The following is a 24,238-nucleotide window of genomic DNA, read 5'->3' as shown; positions in this document are numbered from 1 at the left end:
CATAACCAGTTATAGAACTCTGCCTACTTCTGTGTCAGTTGAGTGCAAGGATTTGCTAACAATGCTATTTTTACTTTGAGTTACACATGAATACACACGATGCCTTTATAAAGGGCTAGTGCTTCTAGAAAATTCTTCTCTCATTTTCTTTTCTATTCCCAATAGCAGATACACACCAGTGCACATACCCTTTCTATGCTTGAGAAGTCAGATGGCCGCAGGGCACTGAACCCCTCTGCCTTTCACCTCTGCCTCCTCACCTGGCCCTCCTCTTCCACTTCTGGTTCACCTGGCCAGTTCTAGCCTCATTAAAGGCTGTTTGGACACACACACACCCTCTTTGTAAGAAACCCTCTCAGGAATTTGTTAGTGTCCCTTCATTGGTCTTACAAGCTTTTGGGTGGTTCGGGGTGGGCAGAAGGGGGGGGGCTGCTGAGGAATTTCTGTTTAACTCTTGGTCTCTTTGGTCTGAATCCCCATACCCTGAGGGCAGTGGCCAGCCCCAGCCAGGTTTCATTCCTTAAACCCAGTGCTTAATCCACTACAAATACAGAATATTTGTTCCACCAATGAATCTGACAATTGCATGCTGGCATGGGGGTGGGGTACGGTGCGGTGGGGTGGGGGTTCTGACTGCAGCTCCTATGCAAAGAAAGAAAACAAGAACAAAGAAGGTTAAGACCAAACCTGTGTAAGCGGTAATCAACACTGAGTTTGGGCTACTCCGTACTCACTGTTAAATTTCATCCCCAACTTTATGCCTAGAGGTAATGACACTTTGTTGGCCGATAACAACTTTATTAGAAGCTGTGGCTGATCGGAAGCGCTGTCTGGCCGTGGCCCATTTTCAATTGGTACCTACTTATTCAGAATTGATTATTCAACAGACAGGGTCGTGGGTGCTGGGGAGTTATCGTTGAAAACACTGGGCTAGAATTTACATGGTAACTGCCTCTCTGCTCCCCAGTCGGTTAAGAATCACAATATTTGGCTGGTGGTTCTGCTGGAGAAGATCAGAGCCCTTCTCTCCGAACCCTTCCCCCAATAGCCACTGGGTCCCCTCTTCCTGCAGGCCATCAAGCACATGTCCCTGTTAACCTCTGCAATGGTCACGAAGCCATGTGTCTATGTATGCTGCACACGTGCCACATGCCCTTCCCTATGAACACCCTGTGATCACCCACCTATTTCTCAGTCTGGGGGCTTGAGGTTGGTTTTGGATTACTGTCGACCATTGATATCTATTTACTATAGAATTATAATTTATCATTTGTACTGCACACACACACACACACACACACACACACACAGAATCACCATATTGCCACTTTTTGTCCTGGTGCAGGACAGTAAGCTGAGCTACTGGGGAGCCCGAGGCAAGAAGAATACGTTTTCAAAACCAGCATCCGTGTGTTCGCAAGACCTTGTCTCAAAACAAAATGGGAAAAGGAGGCTGGGAGTGTAACTCCATGGTAGAGGGCGTGGCTATTGTCAGAGAGGCCTTCAGTTTTATCCATAGCATTGGGGGAAAGAAAGAGAGAGGAAAAAAATGAATACTACTGTGTTTTCAGTCAAAGAAGCAACAGAGAGGTCACACCCTGGCTGTGCAGAAGGTGCTTGCCCGTGTCCTTTAGATATTTTTTTTTATTTATTTATTACGTATTTTCCTCAATTACATTTCCAATGCTATCCCAAAAGTCCCCCATTCCCTCCCCGCTACTTCCCTACCCACCCATTCCCATTTTTTGGGGCCCTGGCGTTCCCCTGTACTGGGGCATATAAAGTTTGTGTGTCCAATGGGCCTCTCTTTCCAGTGATGGCCGACTAGGCCATCTTTTGATACATATGCAGCTAGAGTCAAGAGCTCTGGGGTACTGGTTAGTTCATAATGTTGTTCCACTTATAGGGTTGCAGGTCCCTTTAGCTCCTTGGGTACTTTCTCTAGCTCCTCCATTGGGAGCCCTGTGATCCATCCAATAGCTGACTGTGAGCATCCACTTCTGTGTTTGCTAGGCCCCGGCATCATCTCTCAAGAGACAGCTATATCTGGGTCCTTTCAGCAAAATCTTGCTAGTGTATGCAATGGTGTCAGCGTTTGGAAGCTGATTATGGGGTGGATCCCTAGATATGGCAGTCTCTAGATGGTCCATCCTTTTGTCACAGCTCCAAACTTTGTCTCTGTAACTCCTTCCATGGGTGTTTTGTTCCCAATTCTAAGAAGGGGCACAGTGCCCACACTTTGGTCTTCATTCTTCTAGAGTTTCATGCATTTGGCAAATTGTATCTTCTATCTTGGGTATCCTAAGTTTTGGGCTAATATCCACTTATCAGTGAGTACATATTGTGTGAGTTCCTTTGTGATTGGGTTACCTCACTCAGGATGATGCCCTCCAGGTCCATCCATTTGCCTAGGAATTTCATAAATTCATTCTTTTTAATAGCTGAGTAGTACTCCATTGTGTAAATGTACCACATTTTTTGTATCCATTCCTCTGTTGAGGGGCATCTGGGTTCTTTCCAGCTATTATATATAAGGCTGCTATGAACATAGTGGAGCATGTGTCCTTCTTACCGGTTGGGACATCTTCTGGATATATGCCCAGGAGAGGTATTGCTGGATCCTCCGGTAGTACTATGTCCAATTTTCTAAGGAACCGCCAGACTGATTTCAAGAGTGGTTGTACCAGCTTGCAATCCCACCAACAATGGAGGAGTGTTCCTCTTTCTCCACATCCTGGCCAGCATCTGCTGTCACCTGAATTTTTAATCTTAGCCATTCTGACTGGTGTGAGGTGGAACCTCAGGGTTGTTTTGATTTGCATTCCTTTAAATATTTTAATTGACTCCTTAATTTCTAGAACAAGCTGATGCCCTTCACTTGGCACACATGCTTGTTGAAGAAACTGAGGCACAGTCGATAACTCCCCGGGTTCACGGTTCATCAAAGCAGCACAGTTAAGGGTTGACTCCCAGGCTTTTGGCACGGCTGCAGTACTGTCTGGAGTTATAAGTGTTTGTGATTAGCTGAGGAGAGCACTCCACATGGGGGAACCCAGCCTTGCTGTGCTCCTGCTGGAAAAGACCAGAGACCACCCGGTTTAGGAAAGAACTCCGGAAAGGCCAGCCGGCAGCCTGGACAATAGTATAAGGAAGGGCTGGGTACAGATGAGGACGGGGAAACGAGGAGAGCAGGCGCCTGGCTACTCTCCATTCAAGCTGTATAGATGTTGGAAGGAGAGTGGTCATCACTAACTAACTAAACACACTGCTGGATAGAAAGGGCCAGCTTGGTTCACACCCCACGTGTGGATGGACAAATAAGACATTGGCTGTCATTTTAGGTCATGAGCTGTCTTAGCTATGGCTAGAGAATCTAATGAAACCTTGCTTACGGCAGATAAAGAACTCAGTATCCTTGTACTAACTCATGTTTGCTTGCTTTCTCTCTCTCTCTTTCTTTCTTTCCTTCTCTCTCTCTCTCTCTCTCTCTCTCTCTCTCTCTCTCTCTCTCTCTCTCTCTCTCTCTCTCTCTCTCTCTGTCTTTTGAGACACGGTTTCTCTGTGTAGCCCTGCCTGTCCCAGAACTTACTCTGTAGACCAGGCTGGCTGCCAACTCAGAGAGATCTGCCTGCCTCTGCCTACTCAGTGCTGGAATTGAAGGCGTGTGCTACCACCTACTGTTGATGCCGATCTTCTTAATATGACCATAGTAAGCCACTGATATGCAGCTTATAATTCTCCCTAAATGAATGCTATGGCAGCAGAAGCAATCCCCCTGTGACATTTTACACCAGAGTACGAAAATAGGGGTTTTTGAGGAGGTGGCTTGGTTTGTAAAGTGCTTGTCACACAAGCACGGGGACCTGAGCTTTGCTTCTCAGCATCTACATGGCTAGGTGTGACAACTGGCACCTATATCCCCAGCACAAAGGAAACAGAGACAGGAGAGTCTCTTGGCCTTGCTGGCCAGCTAGTCTTCCAGGAACAGGGAGTGGCACATTCAGCCAGACTCTGTCTCACAATGTAAGGGGGAAAGCAATAGGAGATGCTACACAGCATCCTGCTCTAGATTCTAGATGCATTTCACACACATACGTGTATGTAGCCATGTACCCACATACGCACTCACACCCTGCCCCTTGTGTGGATATACTCTTATATAAGATGTGTTTTGAGATTTCTTCCAAGACTTATCCGGTGTGTTAAGATACAATTTATCCCATGATCAAGGTGACCTGAACCATTTAATAATAAGGGGAGGGAGGAAAGTCATGTAAACTGATCCACAACAGCCTGATATACAATTGTATGACCCGAGACAGACGTGAGCCAAAGCTTATCAACAAAGCCACCCCTCCTCTCATCTCCCGCTACTTTGTGCTTGTAACCTGAAGAGAATTCGCCTGACAGCTGAATGAGGATGTCTTTGTAAACAGGGGTCAGGAAAAGCCTGGAGATCCCTGCCTGCTGCCAGCTGTTCCTCAGTTGTATTAGTGGCTTCAGTTCGAGTTTCTGTAACATACCTCGTTAACTTCTTTCTAAACCTAAACCGGGATGGAGGATACTGGTTTAATTTAATGCATGTGGCCCTGTGCTGGTTCTGCCAGCCAGCTAGACCCCTCCCTCCCAACCTCTGCCTGGAGCAACAATGTTGATGATCTACAAGAGAGTGTAAGTCACTGAACAGAAAAGCCCGCTGCTTGGAGGCTGCTGTAGTTTGTTTCTGCGTGAAAGCCCCCAGTATTTGCAAACACACAGACTCCACAAGGTTAAATAAACGCTGCTTCTATTTCAGCTTTCTAGAAAGTTCTGTTTATCGGCCTGCTCCTGTTTACAGTGGCAGTTCGTTGATTACATAACACAGGCCCATTACCAAGCAGCCTGCTTTTTGGAGAGTCACATGTAAATACCCAAGGAATATTAAAAGGAGCAGCTTAAGCAAACGGCACCGAGTGCCAGAGATCCTTATGGAGTGGAGTCAAAATTTGAATCTAAGGCCAGACTCAAAATCTCAGCTCTCTTTCCTTTCCTTAGTATCCATTCCTTGTACATATGCCAAGGTGTTTTAGGGATTACATTTATATGTAACATACCCAGGGTGTTAGCTTTCTGCCACGTGGTCTGGCAGATGCCAGAGACAGAAAAGGAAATGCCTCCGCCTTGACTCGGCAAGCCAGGCATGCATTAAATATAAGAGATTCAATGCAGGGTTGCATGAGGACAAAGGTCACAGATTTTGAAAGTCTGTGGGCTCTGGAGAGGGTGGGAGGAGGGGGACTTTGAACGGGGAGCTCCCTGCCTTGATCATAAGGTTTATTTTGCATCATCTTGTTACCTGTTTGTGTTCCTGAATTTCGAAAATACTTGAATTTAAGATGGAGATGGGCCATTCAATTAAGCCCAACTTGTCTACTAAATAGACAAGAAAATGGAATTGTAGACAACAAGGTTCTACTATATTGGCAATCAGTTTTGACCTGTTGAGACATTCTTTATTCTCCCTGTATCCCATTTCCTGCCTCAGAGAAATGGGGAAATGGACTACACAATTGCAAATATCCCTTAAGCCTACGATTATTTTCCTTGGATTACCTTAAGGCAGGGGATGCAGAGGGGCAGAAGATAAATAACCGATGAAAATTAAGACCAGCTATCTCCGACATGGCAGTCATCTCAGGTGCTCTCATACCACCCGTGGGAGCACTTGTGAGTTCAGTCAATCACATAGCCCGGTCGGTCGGTGCAGCTACCCAGTGAGTTGACGCCACGTAGTAGACTTCCTCCCATGTCTAACAGCTGGTTACTGGCGCGGTTTCCAGCTTTAACTGTCTGTTTAACAAATGAATGCTGTCAGTTCCAAGGGAAGCAGGGCAGGGCGGGGCAGAGAGCCTGACATAACCCATCACCACTACAGAAACAAGTGAAAACATATGTCTTTCCAGTCCTGTATCAGCAGGCAGCTGCCTTGGGAACGGGGAGCATCATTGGTTCCGAGACCGATTCTCCAGTATCTTGCAAACATAGCAGATGCTATATACAAAGTTCCAGCTGAGATGGATAGTGTGTATCAACTCTTCCTTCTTGAAAAAGTAACTGTTTTGAGGCAGCTCATATTGACTGCCAGCCATGGGAATTTCCGTCCTCCAAACTTAGATGCTAAGTGAGTGCAATTTAAAAACTAATGGTACCAACAATAAACCGCTTATTGTCGAATTACAAGGAGTAAGGCCTAGCAAACTGGATGGTGGGCGATGTGTGCTCATTATGCAAGTTTCTGTCACTTTTCACGATAGTGTCTGGAGGGTGTATCCTCACTGTTCTGGGGGGGGCGGGGGGGGGAGTGTAAGAGGATCCCAGGAACGTGGGTACCTGCCAGGGCTTTCTATAGCATAAATTGATTCTTGCAACATTTCAAAGCTCCCTGCTGGTCTCCCATCAGACAAGAATTCAGACCCTTAGAGGAGATCTGCCTACAGAATTCTATAGATGCCATCATCCATTCAGCAAACTTTGAGCATCATGCCCAAGCTCTGTCAAATGCTAAGGCACAAAATCAAGACCACTTATCCCTGTCTTACTAGGAGATTTATATTACAAGGATTAGAAAGAAACTAGAGAAATAGCCACCCTCCCCCTCACCTCCTCCATTAGTGCGGGATGACTGGATGGCCTGTGGGAGGAATCTGTAAATCAGGACGATGAAGCAGAAAGTGGGTGCTTCTGATTGAGTGCTTGTGTTCATCTCCCAGAGTAGCACCACTCCTTAAATGTAGATCTCGATGTCTTTATTTTTCTGCCTTTTGTTCTAGTTTCATTTCTGCTGCTGTGATAATTACTCTGACAAAAAGCAACAAGGCGGCAGGGGGGGGGGTGTTATGAGGGATTTGTTCCAGCTCATATAACCTATCACTATGAGGAAGGCACAGCATCAAGAACTTTCAACAACCATAACATTACATCCACATGTCACTCTCTGGCAGGATTTCTCTACTCTTTGCAGCCCTGGGCCAACTGCCTAGGGAATGGTGCCCCCTGCAGTGGGCTGGGCCCTCTTAATCAATTAACAGTCAAGATGGTCTCCCAAAGACATTCTCATAGGCCAATCTGATTTATACAACCCCTTGATTGGGACACCATTCTCAGATGACTCTAGACTGTGTTAAGTGGACAGGGCCTGGACAGGTATAGCTTTTTCTCCTTACTCTTCTCTGTGCTTAATTCCTTCAAAAAGGACTTGTAGGATATGATGTGGCTGTCATCAAGCTGAGCAGTCAGGGCTGTATTCTCTAGAACCAGTGAGCCCACTATCTCTGGATCTATGAAGAGTCTTAATGTTACCTCAAGTACCTGCTGTTCTTCCTTCATGCCTCTTGATGTGAAAACATCAAGGAGAAGAGAGAGAAGAGTAACCTTCAGGTTTTAGCATCTCTTCATTCTGACACAGATCCATACTTACTTGTCTTTAAGTCTTCCTGATTTGTTTGAAGTGACAAGAATACCCAGTAGTTAGGACTCTGGATGTGCAGTCCAGATGTAGTTTACTTTTTAAAAAGTCTGACACTTCAAAGGCTGTCTCTTCCTCAGAGTCACATCCTCCAGAATTCTCATAGGATACATGTTTAAGGCCAGGTAGTGGTGGCGCACGCCTTTAATCTCAGCACCTGGAAGGCAGAGGCAGGTGTATATTTGAGTTCAAGGCCAGCCTGGTTCTACAGAGTGAGTTCCAGGACATCTAGGGCTACACAAAGAAACCCTGTCTCAAAGAAAGAAAAGGAGTGACAAAACGCTGTGCAATCACTCGGCTTCTGGATATAGCAGATAATCTGGTGTCATGGGATTTGATCTGTTGTAGACGTGAACTGTTTATTCCATTAGAAATACCATAATTAGCTGCAACAATGCGCTGACAAGCACGCATTATGAGCTTTTACAATGACTGAACCTTTACCAGTCAGATAGCTATGGTCCTACAACTTTGAGGAAAGGGCCAGAACTTGTTCACCTTTGTGTCAGGACATGAGTTTTCTATGAGATCAAAGTCATGTTGGTTCATTGTGATTTGGCACTGATTTGAGCTGGAATGAAGTACAGCAGAAGGATAGAGCATTCTGTGATGCAGTTGAGAGGAGAAAAGAAAGGGAAACCTTCAGAAGAAATACATACAGAAGGCTTAGTGACTTTTTCCTTGTTTTCCTTGTCACTGTGAGTATGGCAACATGACATATGGCAATGTGACCTACCCTGCGAAGGTCAAGGGTTACACAGAGAGGTCAGTTTTATCTAGGGTTGCACCTGAGCAAATAACAGGCAGAGTGGTCCATGAGCAGGTATGAGATGGCTCAGCTTACCAGGTATTCTGTGGAAGGGGCAAGCTTTAGCCTGCTTCATCTGAACAGATGGCCAGTGTGTGACTCAGGGGTTCTAGTCTATAGTCACGATCCACTGTCTCCTGCTCCAGAAAGCCCACAGTGTTCTGATGAGTCTAAACAAGTTAGTCTAAACATCTAAACATCTGATCTCCAGAATACTGTGAATATGAAGTTAATGTCCATACTGGCTATACAAGATGAGGAACCAAAACTACGTCTTTCCAACCCACCACTGTCCTATTCCAACTCAAACCAACCAACCAGTCTATGAACCCTAAAACCTCCTCTCTCACGTAAGAAACTCTCCAAAGTGGAAATAGTCGTGACTTCTCCATCTTTTAGAATCTTCAGTTATATCTGGAAGATTTTCATTGATCCTTTTCTACTCAGGTCTTGAAGTCTTGCCTCATCCCTCCGTTATCTCTCCCAATAAACAGAAAGGATGTTTATACCAGTCTCCACAATTCCAGGTCTAATTGAAGAGGAAAATCCTAAGCGTGACATAGTTAGGAAGAGGCCTGGCTAGCAGGTGTACTATATCAGTCCTGTAATGCTAGCGATCAGTGGGATAGAGTACACGGGTGAGAGGCAGAGGCAGAGGCAGGAGGAACACTCTAAATTTGAGGCCAGACTGAGCTGCACAGAGCAGGGAAATCACACAGAACCACCATAAGAAAAGAATAGAAAAGGTCTGGCTTGAATTCTTTGCTCTGTCCCCAAGCTATCAAATATAGTAATTATAGGAATACTTGCTATGTAGTACCAGCCCCCTGCCATCGCTAACAGGTCACAAGTCTTAATGCATGTAATTCTCTAAGGGGAGGGCTATTGTTATTCCCATTTTACAGACCAGGGACTTGAGTTCTTAGAGATTTGAGAAGATCTAGGAGATAAGGGAAAGGATTAAGAAGCCTTTGAACATTGGAGAATCTAAGACAATTCTGCCTCTCACTATCTTTGCATTGCTAAGAACACTTAGGAACTATTGACAGTGTTATTGACGGTATTGACAATGTATACTTAATTGAAGCACCTAGTAGCTTCTGGAAGGAACTTTACTGTCTCTATACCCATGTTTGATATATTATCTCTATCTTGATGATTATGTAGTAGAGCTGGCATGGTAAACTATGGAGTAACTTGGCCCACAGTCAAGTCATGGCGTGGACCAGAATGGCCGACAAGGGGGCTGGCGAGGAAGTTGTTGCCAGATCCTCTTAGTATGAAGGTGGAGAGAGCGTCCTGAAAATCTCACCAGAGATTCTAGTTACTTCTTCTTCCCTGGATGGACATGGTCTTGGGATGCCACCATTTACAGCAAGTGTCAAGTCTCATGAGCGTTGGGTTTTTCTGGTGCTATAGCTGCCAGTGTATCATCCATGATCTTATAAGTTAATCTCAATGAACTCACATTAGCAAGAGATCACCCAACAGTATACCAACCTGGAAATTCTGTATGTGCGTGCCCGCACACACACACATACACACACACACACACACACACACGTGCGCGCACATGCATGTGTGGATAGACTCCTGTATCAGCCTTCACCTTCCACCTAGTTTAGGTCAGAGTCCCTTGTTAACCACAGTAAATATCAGGGACCTGTGACCCTTGGGGATTCTGTAGTCTTTGCTATGGGGACACTGGGATTATAGCCCATACACACTACCACACCTACTTCATATAGGTTTTAGGAATCTGAACTTGGGCCCTCACACTGAGGCAGCAAGCATTTTACTCATGAAGACTTCCCCTCAGCGCCCAAATCTGGAAATTCTTAATCTCCACCTAAATAGCATTGTGAGTCCATCCCATGGATGATGAGATAATGGAATGGACGGGGAATACTAATATTTTGTTAAAATATACATTTCCCCTGCCTCCCTCCAAAAATATGGGAGATATTTTTCCCATTGACAACAACCTGGAATCTTGGGTATCTCATCTCTTCTGGAATGCATGTGGACACCTGAGGGCCTGCTTAGGTCATCTGTCCCACCGCCTCTGCATGTGTGGATGACAGAGCTTCTGTTTAGATCTCCTAGAACTAATATGCTTTGTAGAAAATGGAGTAAGCTACCCATGTTGCTTATCTCAGGGCATAACATCAGCAGGTGTCCTCTTCTCAGCCCAAGCAGTGGTCCAGATGAACCCTCTTGTTCTTTCCTGGGATTCAGTAAACAGTTTATGGTGAATCAGCTCACCACAGTTCCTCATCTCCTTGGTTTGGTTTTATTTCTTCAGAGAGAGCCATTGCGTCTCTGTCTCTGTCTGTCTCTGTCTGTCGCTGTCTGTCTCTGTCTGTCTCTGTCTGTCTGTCTGTCTGTCTGTCTGTCTCTCTCTCTCTCTCTGTATATATATATATATATATATATATGAACATATATATATATACACATATATATGTATTTCTATATATGTGTATAATGTATATATGTGTGTGTATGTGTGTGTATGTATGTATATGTATGTGTATATATATATATATATATATGCCACGGATTGGGCTTAATCAGCCCCCCTCAACCCGTGGGAACCAGGGGTTTGGACAGATGGGCATAGAATCGGCGGTAATTGACAGACACACGAGAGAGTGTGCTGGATCTGAATGTAATTTGTCAAATCCAGCATCAAACTTTTTATACAGAAGAAAATAGGGAAGTTGGGTGACACACCTGCAAGCTACAAAGAGGCTACTGGATTCTTACACAAAACAGAGGAATATAAACATGGAAGAACTGGCAGGAACCAACTGGGGTAAAACTCAATGTTAACAACTGGGATCAAAAACAGCTCCACCTAAGGTCCACTTAATCTTAGAAGCCAGGGGCAAGGGCCTCGTGCCCTTGCCATAGTTCCCACTCTAGTCTATTGTATAGTCCACCTTCCCCCTAGGCCATTGTAAATACTTGTGTATGGGTGTAACTCAGCTACCTATAGTTCTAAGTATCTACTCTGGTTCCTCAAACGTCCTTCTTCCTAGATAATGGTAAATTTCTGTGTAGGGCAGTGACTTAGCTATCCATGTCCAAGGTCGGATCAAGGACTGCCTAAAATCTAACTTAGCTATATGTCAAAATATCAATCCTTAGGAACACTTGTAATAAAGCAATATTAAGGGAAAGAACACAGATCCATTTACCAACTAAAGCAAGGACATTGGAGCATTCTTTATACAGGATGCCACGATTCCAGGAGACTAAGTTTCCATGAATTTTTCGCCTCAGGACAGCGCCCAGGGGCCTGTTGTGCTTGTCACTACTGGAGTGGATATACATATATACATGTATACATATAAACATGTATACATGTATATATGTATACATGTATATATGTATATATGTATATATGTATATATGTATGTATGTATGTATATATGTATATATGTATGTATGTATGTATATGTGTATATATGTATATATGTATATATGTATGTATGTATGTATATGTGTATATGTGTATATATGTATACATGTACATGTGTACATGTGTACACATGTACATATGTACATATGTATATATGTATATATGTACATATGTATATATGTATATATGTATATATGTATATATGTATATATGTATATATGTATATATGTATATGATATTTTTGGATTTTTGTCCAGAAGCAAGAGTGTGTGTGTGTGTGTGTGTGTGTGTGTAGTGAGTGTGTGTATGTGTGTGTGTTTGTGTGACTATATACTAAAAAGCTCATGGCATAACACACTCTGGCTAAGGATCAACTTATTCCACCCAGGGAAGCTCTGAGTTCTGGTACTGAATAGGAGATGAAAATGATAAAAACAGCAGCAGACACTTAGAGCCTCGAGCCCATCGAAGGGGCAGCGACCCTTCCACATCACCTTTCAGCCCTGCCGTTCTCTTGATAATCTTCCTGAACTGTTTACGTCTGTGCCATTCCACCCAAATCCTTCAGTAAATCTTCTTGCCTCTGGGCAAAAGTCCATAAACATCCTCATGCCACAGAGGCTGTCCTTCTCGGGCGACGGTTGCCGCTTTGCTCTGCAGACCTGGGTTTCTCTCCTTACTTTTCTTTCTCCCCTGCCTCCAAGTCACAGATTTTTATTTCAATACTAACCACTTTTTTCCTAAGCCTTTCATTTAATCCAACCTAGGAAATTGCCTTTAGCATGACTAGACAAATTGGGCAGTGAAGAATCAGTTATCTATTCTTTACTACGATGGTTTGGATCAAATGATCTATCTTTAAGAGGAATGACCATATAGGGTGCTGGAGAGTTGGCTTGGGGGCTAAGAGCGCCCGTTAGTCATGCAGAGGACTCAGCTGCAGTACCCAGCACCCACATGGTAGCTCACAACCAGCTGTAATACCCAGCACCCACGTGGTAGCTCACAACCATCTGCAACCATAATCCCGGGGAACTGATACTCTCTTCTGCCCTCCGCAGGGACCACACACAGACACACAGACACACACAGACACACAGACACACACACACACACGGTGTACATGAGGGCAAAACACTCATACATATACAATAAAATCTTAACAAGTTAAAGGAAAGACCATCTTGGTTGAAGAAACTACATTTTAAAAGTTATTATGGCTCGAATGAAATTAAAAAGTGAAATCAAACTTGGTGATGACTACAGAGGTAGTCTTTGCTAATATTTTCCGGTGAGTCTTCTGAGAGCTGTCTGGTTGTACCGGTCAGTCACACGTCAGTAAACACTGAAGTGGAATGATACTACCAGTGAGACTGTTATTATTGTCATTCAAGAGACTTGTTTAAGGTCTACGCGATCATTTCATCTGCAGCTCTGTTTCAGCTGTAGCTCATCATTAGTCCATTAAGGTGTTCTTAGGTGTGGGGGGAGGGTGGGTATCTCAAGGCCCAGGGATATGAATTGAGAAAGGAGCTTACAGCTTCCTAACTTGCATTCCTCTTTAAGGCTGTCCACACTGAGCTTTCAAAACTAAATTAAGCCCCCAGTCACCACTAACTTTATCAGGAGTCTTCCATTTCTTATCTTTAAAGCTTCTAAGAGAATTGAAATCTAATCTTCGGAGAAAGCGCATATGTATTTTCCCTGAAGCTTTAATATGTATGTATGTATGTATGTATGTGTATATGTATATGTGTATACATATATATATATATATATATATATATATATTATGTGTGTGAAATATATGTAATATATAATATACATTTGTATGCATATATACGTATAGACAGCTAATTTTATTGACTAAAGGTTTGATTTAAAACCTTGAGCCTCTCTTAAAAGAACTATTAATATATTGTATTATTTAAAAAACAAATTTATTAATTTAACCACCAATATACTGTGTGTGTGGGTTTTTTTTTAAATTTTGCTGCTTTTTCTTTTCTTTTTTGGACTGAAGTACTGTTTTATATTCATTTTGACTAATGTAGTACTTAAAGTTTTCAAAAAATTTTATTGACTAATATTAATTATCTAAAGTTAAAAGAATAAGGTATCAAAATATGGTATTGGCCTATGGTCAATATGTACTTTATTTTTAAATTTAGTGGTTCAGTCTGTCTCTTTACAATTGAGGCAGAGAAAACTCTACTAGAACACACCACATGCATGCTGGCCTTTCTGCAGAGTCCAGTAGGGGGCGCCACATCTGCCACCATCTCTGCCTTTCTCAGTGGAGGGAAAAGACAGCTGGGTACTGATCTTTCTTTTTCCTGATTAATACCATTTTGTTTTGCTTATCTCTTTGTCATTTTGACAAATTCTTCGCCTTCCATAGTTTATGACGTCACCAGCTCACTATACTGGAAACCTCTCCTGTCCTCTCTGTCCAGGGACACCTAGACTGTCTGTCTTATTGGCTTTGCAAATCACTTTGGTCCCAACCTTCCTGCTTGCCCCCACTTTTTCATTCCTTAGTTGTGCGAGTCCATTCCTGCATTCCATCCAGTGTTTCTCTGCCTGGATCAGGAAATGTCTTCTGGTCTGAACTTCACTGTCCTCAAAAAAGCTTTTCTTTCTTTCTTTCTTTCTTTCTTTCTTTCTTTCTTTCTTTCTTTCTCTCTTTTGCTCTCGCTCTCACTCTCGCTCTCTCTCTTACTCTCTCTCTCTCTCTCTCGCTCTCTCTCTTTCTCTCTCTCTCTCTTTCTCTCTCTCTCCACTAGAATACTAGTCTTCCCTCCAAGAAACACTGCATCTTGCACACTAATGAATATTTTATTTTCATTTGTAATATTTACAAGCTTCCTCTGTGTGTGTGTGTGTGTGTGTGTGTGTGTGTTTTCTGTTGAATTAGATGCCACAGGGGACCACAGTCAACCTCTCCACCATATTTAGGCAGAACGTTGCATTGATTTAGTTAAGTATAAAAGGCTTCACACTCCCAAGACATAGATGATTCAATTTAGATGCACTTGGCCTGTGTCTTTAAACTATAGTTTGTGTCTTTGTCTAAATTACATTGCTTTTCATCAGATCCCAGGGAAAGAATATTCTCCTTTCTTAATTATCTAGCACGGTGCAATCCCTCTATCTATGAAGAATTGTTTTAGACACTTCAAACTGAACTGAAGTGTGTAGGTCCAGTGGCATTTGTCTCAAGGCAGGCCCATCAGTTGCCGTGGGCACTCAGCAGGAGACAGCTTTATACTCCCTCCTAGAGAGGCCTGGAGGGTTCTTTTCAGAGATGTTCACTCAAGAGAAGCTGAAATCTAGACTTACACATCGAAAAACATTCCCGACCCAATAGAAAGTACAGCCAGCGTTTGTTAAGGAGAATGTTTTAACATAGATTGAAGGATGGGAATTGGTATAAAGAGAAGTAATGGGAGGGGTAGGGCCCACTCCTGTGGGTGTGGGCTTTTTAAGGGCGAGTCCGACTTAAGTGTCTGAACAGCACCCACAAACTCAATTTGGGTGTCTTTTAAGTTACATCTCAAAGGCCTGCTAAGACTCTGCTCCCTTTCCTGCCTCTTTCTTGGTAATTGGGATTAAAGGAAGGCTCCAGGGGCACCTTTGATGGGATTAAATCCGATAAGATAAAACCACTGCCCTTAAGGGGACACTGTGCTTTTTTTTTTTTTTTTTTTTTTTTTTTAGTGTAAAAGGGGTGTTTGAGACTCCTGGAAAATTGAAGCCAAGGCAGAACAGAGGCCTTCATCATCAGGAATGTTGTTTTTTTTTTTTAACCCCCATATTTACATCGCTCCATAAAAGCAACATTGTTTCACAGCAAATGATGACACTGCTGTGTGATCCTCGCAGCTCAGCTCAACCAGCAAGAGGAGCTCCTCACTGCCGCGGCAGCTGCCCCCCCCCCCCACTCTAGTTAGTGGACCACATCTTTCTGTCCTGCCTCTCAGTGACCAGTTTATCGATGTATCAACATAGAAATGCCCGCTCTGCCTTTGAGCAGCCTAGAGTCTTCTTGAATTAGGGAGAAAGAAAGAAAGAAAGAAAGAAAGAAAGAAAGAAAGAAAGAAAGAAAGAAAGAAAGAAAGAAAGAAAGGAAGGAAGGAAGGAAGGAAGGAAGGAAGGAAGGAAGGAAGGAAGGAAGGAAGGAAGGAAGAAAGAAAGAAAGAAAGAAAGAAAGAAAGAAAGAAAGAAAGAAAGAAAGAAAGAAAGAAAGAAAGAAACTTCCAAACCCGTCACTCCAGTCCAGGCACTTACATGACTTTAAGGATATAAGTTAAACCAAGTAAGGAAGTCGGGCAAGGTGGAGGGCTTTTGAGGCACTTTTTTTTTCCTTCAGTAATGCCTCTCTGTCTAGGGAGGGCTGTAAATGGTGTCTTTTGTCTACATGTAGTTTAGAGGAGGGGCCAGCATGGCTTGAAGGCAAGTACTCTGCACAGGAAACAAGGGAGACCCAGGATTCCACCTGCTCTTGCAACTGGGGTTTCTTTTCACTTCCCAAGCCTGGTTTCCTTCCCCCCCCCACCCCCCCCACCCCCCCCCCCCACAGCCCCCATGGCCTGCTCTCAGTCTAGTCTCCACTCTGACACACATTTGTTGACTAAGAAACAAATATTTGTTGTCTGTTAGCATGCGGAGTACCCTGGGGCTTCGTGTGGGGTCTGTATTATTACAGATATGTTATATTAGAAGCAGAAAGACTTGGATTTTATTTCTTTCATTGGAGAGAGATGGGAGGACAACGGACTGTGTGGTTTGTGATCCTTTGGGAAGGGAACAGGTAGTCCCCTTCTCTGACAGGGTGTCAGAGCTTCTCTGAAGATATGACAGAGCAGCTGAGGCACCAGCGCCTAACATTTGCCACATTCCACTAACCACCTGGATGGCCGAAGGAAAAAGTCCAATGAAGCTCTGGCATAATGTTCATGGGTCGGAGACACCTACTGGTGGTTACCAAAGAAGTTACTGGAAAATTTCAAAAGCCGAAACTAACTTATGAAACAGCCAGTTGTGAGAAAGTTCAAACCTTTGGATGGTAGAGAGCACTATCCATGTTGATTTATCCTTCATGAGAATTCCAGGTGGTGTCAGGGACTAGGTAGAAGGTGTCAAGGCAAAAGATGGAAGTTTCTAGTAGCGTTGCCTGAGCTAAACGTAGGAGGCGAGAACAGAGCAAATGCATATCCAACTAGGAGATTTGTCCGAGGGATATGATAGAAGGTGTTTCTGGAATGGTGGGATTTGGCTTATCTTAGTTTTTATGTATTTGTGTGTTCATGTGTGAGGGGGTACGTGTATATGTACATGTATGTGGGGCCAGAGGACAATCTCAGCTGTCCTTTCTCAGAAGCCATCATCCCGTTTCTTGAGGCAGGTTATGTCATTGGTCTGGAACTCACTAGGCAGGCCGGCCAATGGGCCCTAGGGATCCTCCTGTCTCTGCTGAGATGGTGAGAGTTTGTGGCCATGCCTGCTGATGTCTTAATTGGTATTCTGGGGCTCAGACTCTGGTAAGACTTGCATAGCAAACACTTTAATGACTGAACTATCTCCCCAGCCCAATTACGACTTTGTAATACTATTCATTCTCTTCTCTTGTAATCTCCATGAGGACATGAATGTATTCTCTTTTCTATGGACTATGTGTAAATGCCAGTACCTAGAAAGGATGAGGACTTAGGCATCCAGTTGTGTGCCTGGCAAAGGGAGCCATCTGGTTTTGTCCCCAGGCCCTGGGTATATCAATATCTGTAATGTAACCTCTTAGAAGTCAGCAAACTTTTGAAAGGGCAGAAAAATCAGGACCAAAGCATGTATTCTGGGGCTTCTTTTAGGACCGCAAAGATGAACTCTGACAAACAGCTAAACTCCAACGTCAGTCATCCACTCTACCCGACTGCATCCTAAAGTCTAGCAGAGGTGCTGACTTTGTATTCCTGTGCAAGCTGCCCTTGCTCCAACACCCCCCACTTACCCAGCCAGCCAACCCCATGCTTTGCAATTCTCTTGCACTGTTGCGTGGTGTGTCCTGTTCGCTGTTATATGGCACATGGCATACATTAGCAGCTGTGAGCTGGCTTGAATGAGCATGCGTTAGTTCTTTGAGCCATCATTATACAAGTTCTACAGCCTCAGTAGTACAAAGGACTCCAGCCATACCTTTTTTGTCTTGTCTTGCAAGGTGGTCAAGGCAGGTCCAAGTCCCCCTCTTTGCATGTGAAGGTAAGGCAGTCTCATGCACAGATTCATAAGCTGGATAAAGCAAAAAGCAGCAGCAGTGGTGTAATATCCCCATGTCTGAGATTCCCACTGGTGCTAGGGCCAGCACATCTGCATGCCTTAGTCAGTGCTTGAACCCCAGCAGGCATGCTTGTGGGGAGCCATCCTTGGAATGTCTTAAGTGGATGTTTCCCCAGCAGATGGCGTTCTGAGTGACGCATTATTGACATAGCATAGCCCTCACTTAGAGGCGATTGGAGGTTCCTCTTGCAGCCATCCTTGTAAGTCTACCCTCCATCTTAGCACTTAGGAAATCAATAGAGGAGGACTCGTTCTTACTACATAAGCCAGGAGCTGTTTTTATATTCACTACTCCATCCAGGTCTCATTAGTGTCTACCAGTCAAAGGCATTCAAGCAGGGCATCCCTTAGCTCGCTCCTTCAAAAACCCTTACTAACATCATCAGTCTATGGCAGCGGTTCCTCGTGGGTAGCAAGCCATTTGGGGTTGCCTAAGACAGATACTTAAATTGTGATCCATAACAGTAGCAAAATTGCAATTTAAAGCAGCAGTGAAAAATAACTGATGATTGGGGCCACCGGCGCATGAACTGTGTATTAAAGGGTTACAGTGTTCAGACAATTGAGAACCACTCACTGCTCTAAGGGCTGGAGAGATGGCTCAGTGGGTAAGAGTGCTTGCTCAAGAAACATCAGGACCTGAGTTCAAATCCCAACACTCATATAATAACCTGGGTGTAGCTTTATGTACTTGTATTCTACTGCTGTGGGTATGAAGATAGGAAGATTTGGGGGGCTTACTGGCTACAAGTCTCACTCCAGGTCTCAGAGGACAGTACCCAACGTTTTCCTTCACTAGCCTGCACATGCATGCATGGAGCACACACACAGGCACACACACATACACATGCACAAACAACACACATGCACAGCACACACATGTGCACAAGTACACACACAAATAAGCATAAACACGTACAAGCATACACACATGCACACATATACACACAAGCACAAGTACACACATATGCACAAGCATACACACATGCATAAGCACACAACACACATGTACAAGCACACACACACATAAGCACATATATATGCACAAGCACACACACATATATACATATACACACACATGCACAAGCACACACTCATGCACACATGTACACACGTGCACAAGCATACACATGTGTACAAGCGCACACACATGCACACATATACACACACATGCACAAGTACACACATATGCACAAGCATACACACGTGCATAAGCACACACACACATGTGCACAAGTACACAACCACATTTACATATACCACATATAAATACACAAATAAATCAATAAAAACACAAAATATTGACAGCCTAGCCAGGTAGCCTAAGAATACATGGCATAATCAGCATGTATAAGGCCCTGGATTTGAACCCTCTACTACCATAAAATATATTTGAAAAAATACAGTTGATGGGTTCCCCATGATTAACATAGATTTAGGAGATAGAGTGCCAACCCACTTAGTCTTTGTTATCTGCTGTGTAAAACTTGAATTATAACAGTAGCATTTAATATTGCAGAGAAAACATGACATGGCAGGACCAATAAGACACCTTAGCATGGTACATGTGCTTGCCATCATGACTGATGATGTGAGTTCAGTCCCAGGGCACTATGGCAGGAGGAGAGAACTATCTATTATAAATTGTCCTCTGACCTCCACATACATGAATGTGCACATATGTATTCACACACGCGCGCGCGCACGCGCGCACACACACACACACACACAATTTTTAAAAGGCAAACAGATAGCAATTATTGTACACAGTGCCTCCTCACAGGAAGCAACCAATGCAAAGATGCCAAGAATAAACCCAGGACAAGGCAACACATGGAGTCATGAGTGTGCTTTTTGTGTTTGGATTTTTCTAGTCAGGTCTGATAAGGACCCGAGACAATGAATTCCTCATCTCACCGCTACCTCAGCTGCTGGCCCAGGAACACAACTATAGCTCGCCTGCAGGCCACCATCCTCACGTCCTGTACAAAAGGACAGCAGAGAAGAGGGTCAGATGGTACCAAGACTACCCTGGCTCCCAGCGGACATATCCTGGTCACTCCCCAAGTCACACTCCCCCTGCCTCCCAGAGCCAAGAGCCAGAGTACAGCCATCGAAGGTGGCAAAAGCGGCATTTTTGTGGACGACGCAAGAAATGTATGTAAGGAGACTTTCCTTGTCCTATTCTGAAGAGGGCCTCAATGGGGAGTCTTGGGGGGCAGCTGGGTTTGCTGACATGGCAGGTCAGTGAGGCTGCGCAGTTTGTTCCGGATGCCGCCTAGCAAAAGGATTGGTGGACCCTGTGTTGAAGAAGTGGCTCTCCTAGCTTCAACTAGGAAAGATGTACAGGTCTTTTTTTTTTTTTTTTTTTTTTTCCTTTTTAAGCATCTCCCAGTTTTAAGCAAAGATATTAATCTTATTTTAGTTTTTGTGATCTTAGGGAGGGTACCCAGCTCTCTATAGTGAAAAAAGAAAATTAGAGATTAAACTCATGGCTGAGTGTTCCTTCTAGAGACCCAAGGAAGAGACTTCTCAGGTGACCTCTCCGGAATATTGGCTCTTGACAGGGGGCTGGAAATGAGCGGAGGGACTCCTAGGCATGTCCTATAAGTCAGTGGTGGATACCTATAATATCAGTGCCTGGAAGGGTGAAATAGGAGAATTACGGGGTCAAGGCCAGCCTAACCTGTATAACGAGCTCCTGTTTGAACAACAAAACAAAACAAAAAAACAAAACAAAACAAACAAACCTTGCTTGTGGATCAAGCCCAGGCCCTTACATATGCTCAGTAAAGCTCTGAACCAGCCAAGCCATATTTCCAGTCTCTTTTGCTCTTTTCTAGACTAGCAAAGTCCAATAGATAAGAACCAAGTGTAAGTTTGCATTTTCCAACTATGTTCAAAACCAGTTTAAAGCAAACTTTGTGCTGTATACTTGTGATCCAAAGACTCTGGAGCAGAAGGCAAGAGAATCAAGAATTTGAAGCCATTTTGACTGTGTAGGAGATTCAAGCCCAGGCTGCCATTAAAAATGAGATTCTGCCATTAAAAAAAAAATCAAAAGCAAGAGCTAAGGAGATGGCTCAGGATAATGAGGTTCTTGCTAAACAGGTATGAGAGCCAGGATTCAGACCCAGCAGCCATGTAAATGTCAGATTCCCCTCCCCTCAAATACCATGTAATCTCTGCATATGAAGAAGGTGGAAACGGGATCTATTGGGAAAATTGCAACTAGAAGAACTGAATTGGCAAGCCCTGGGTTCAACTGAGAAACCCTGCTTCCATGTATAAGACTGAGATTGATGGAGGAAGATACACAGATACACCCATTGTCACTTCTGGCTTCCACACCACACACACCACTCATAACATCTGTTAACAAAATAACAAAAATTTTAAAACAAATTATTTATAGTAACATTTTATCTAGCTCTAAGTTGTAAAACATTATCATCTTCAATTATAAACTATGTAACAAACTACTACCGTTGAATTGTTTTTTTTTTTCTCTTTCCTGTTATATTCTGGAAAGGTAATTAATTTACTCTTCTAACTCAGTATCAATTCCAATAACAAAATTTCCAGTGGAAGTACTTCATTTGTATGTAAATGTCATAAGATTCAATGCTGGAAAGGTAGATTTTAGATACTTCATTGCTTCAGAGATATTTGATCTTTTTCAGAGACCAAGTTAAAATATATACATATACATACACATACACACATATACACACATATACATATATATGTGTGTGTGTGTATATATATATATATACACACACACACACATACATACATACATATATATGAGAATTCAGATCCTCACACACATACATATACATATATATGTATGTGTGTATGTATATATATATATATAAAATGTATGTATATTTGGATCCTTTTTTCACCAACCATATTCCACTAACTTGGTAGCCACAGATGACAACCAGGTCCCACACTGTTCAACACAGTCAGATGAGGGCTCCTTCCACAAACAGGAGCTGGCACAGTTGGTTATACATTCTGCCAGCCGTTTCCTTTGGTTGTTGGTATTACAGAGTCAATATATTCCATTAAGGGATTAAAAATGAGGTTTTTTCCTCCTTCCTTTGCTGCCTTGTCTGCCAGCTAAATTTGTAGTTTGTTTTCTTTTACTTACCTCTGAGCATTTTTAACATTTCTGAATCTACCAATCTGTCCACCTGTCCATCAGCCCACCCATCCATGCAGCTAAGCATCTGTGGAGTAAATCTCAGGTGCAAAGCCCCAGGGCAGGTGACAACAGCGACACCCAGTGTCACCTCCCCATTTTCCCATCTCTCTCAGCCTATGTCACCCAGATTTTGTCTGTTGGTCTTCCTTCCAAATGCTCTTCTGTCTCTCACAGATGCCCCCAAGCCTCCTGCAGAGGACGCCTATCTACGCTTTGACGAATATGGAGGCACAGGGCGGCCCAGACGGTCAGCTGGAAAGTCACAAAATGGTCTCAATGTGGAGACCCTTGTTGTGGCAGATGCCAAGATGGTGGAGAAGCACGGCAAGGATGACGTCACCACGTACATTCTCACAGTCATGAACATGGTAAGGGGCATTGTCAGGAACCCTCTTGATACCCCTAAGACAAAGATTTCCTGGTATGGATGAAATGGCTCATGCTTAGCCATATTTTTTTTTATTGAAAAATTTGCATTGTGAAAAAAATCACTTTTGAGTCTGGTAAGATTGAAACCTACACCCATATCAATATGGATTTGATGGATTCTTTCCATGTACAATTATGTCTTTAGAAACTTGTATGTGGTTTTAATTGTCCCAACAGGTTTCTAGCCTGTTCAAAGATGGGACCATTGGAAGCGACATAAACATTGTGGTTGTGAGCCTAATTCTGCTGGAAGAAGAACCTGTAAGTGGAAAACTTTGTTTATTCATCCATTTGTTCTGCTGTTCAGGATGCATTTGTTGAATACCTACTGTAAACCAATACATGAAATGGTCATTTGACTCTAAGTTTTGAAAGTATACCAACCATCTCATGAGGGAAAGTGCAGTTTAAAAGGGATTTATCAATTCAGTCATTGAGCTAAATCATCACAAAACAGTACTTTATATGTTGATCTAGATAATATACTTATGCATATATCAATAGTTGTATGTAAATATTAAGCATAATGTTGCTAATGTACAAAATGTAAGTACTCTTACATATTTAGTTCTTGTGATAAAGGTTAATTTAGTCATAGATTTTAGAGTTGATGGAGCTTTCCAGCTCAGCTATACCAACCAACACCAACGTGGATACGTAAGCACATTTCGAGAATTTACCAGAAGTAGTCCATCATACAATTCTTGTAGTAAGTCTATGGTCTCCCAAGCACCAATTTAGGAATGACAAAGAATAAACAAAGGAGCCTTAAGCTGCCTTGAATTGATTATGGTGAGGTGCACGGCATAGGAATTGGGCAAATTGCAAAAACAGACCCTATAATGATGTGCTAAATTGCATGGCACTCCCTGCTCTACAGTGTTGGGATCCCTATGATCTCACCAATCAGGCAGATGAGTTTTCAAAGCCCCCGGGGGTTTGTTCTCTTCACCTCCAACTCCAATAAAGAATGTGAACCGCAGAGAGTCAGAGAGAAGAGGAAGAAAGGGGATCTAATTGCCCAGGTGTGGAGAGTTACAGGGGTTTGCGCTTTACGGAGTTATCCTGGAATTTTAAAAAGTGTGTGTGTGTGTGTGTGTGTGTGTGTGTGTGTGTGTGTGTGTATGTGTGTAATACTTGGGCTTTGGTGTGCCACTCACAAACTGCTCAAGGATACTGAAGCCAGCAGCACTCTGATTCACTGGCAAAATTACTGTCTAAAACATTTGACTTGACCCAACTCATTGGTTTAGCCTAATCAAAGATTTTGAAAAAAAAATGATTGTTTTAGAAAAGTTTGTCTTCTCTCTTTTTATTTGATTGTGTGGGTGTTCTGCCTGCATGAGTATATGTGCATCATGGGTGTGCCTAGTACACACACAGGCAAGGATAGTGTGTTGGGCCCTCCAGGATTGGAGTCATAGACAGTTGTGAGTTGACGTGTCATGCTAAGAATTGTGCATGGGTCCTGCAGAAAAGCAGCTAGCACTCTTAATCTCTGAGCCTTTGTCTCTCCAGTCCTAA

At 43.2% G+C, this 24,238-nt stretch overlaps 1 protein-coding gene across 12 annotated transcripts in view; it reads left to right on the top strand.

The window, feature by feature from the left end:
• The window catches only part of Adamts18 (a disintegrin-like and metallopeptidase (reprolysin type) with thrombospondin type 1 motif, 18), a 152,221-nt gene that overhangs the window by 51,435 nt on the left and 76,548 nt on the right, over positions 1-24,238 (top strand). For 9 of the 12 annotated variants that reach the window (XR_001778415.2, XR_878788.2, XR_001778416.1 and 6 more), the window contains 3 exons: positions 19,947-20,229; positions 22,460-22,653; positions 22,892-22,975. Coding sequence is in view for 7 of the 12 variants with exons in the window: in XM_006530797.2 (XP_006530860.1) it covers positions 19,947-20,229; positions 22,460-22,653; positions 22,892-22,975 (561 nt within the window). In the remaining 5 variants the exon portion in view is untranslated. Of the gene's footprint in view, positions 1-19,946; positions 20,234-22,459; positions 22,654-22,891; positions 22,976-24,238 lie in introns of all 12 variants that reach the window. The other 3 variants (XM_006530800.2, XM_030243370.1, XM_006530801.3) reach the window with 1 other exon arrangement.

This window comes from Mus musculus, chromosome 8 (assembly GCF_000001635.26).
Source record: "Mus musculus strain C57BL/6J chromosome 8, GRCm38.p6 C57BL/6J".
Lineage (NCBI taxonomy): Eukaryota > Metazoa > Chordata > Mammalia > Rodentia > Muridae > Mus > Mus musculus.
Note: the sequence above shows the minus strand (reverse complement) of the source record. Positions and strands in the feature narration are given on the sequence as shown.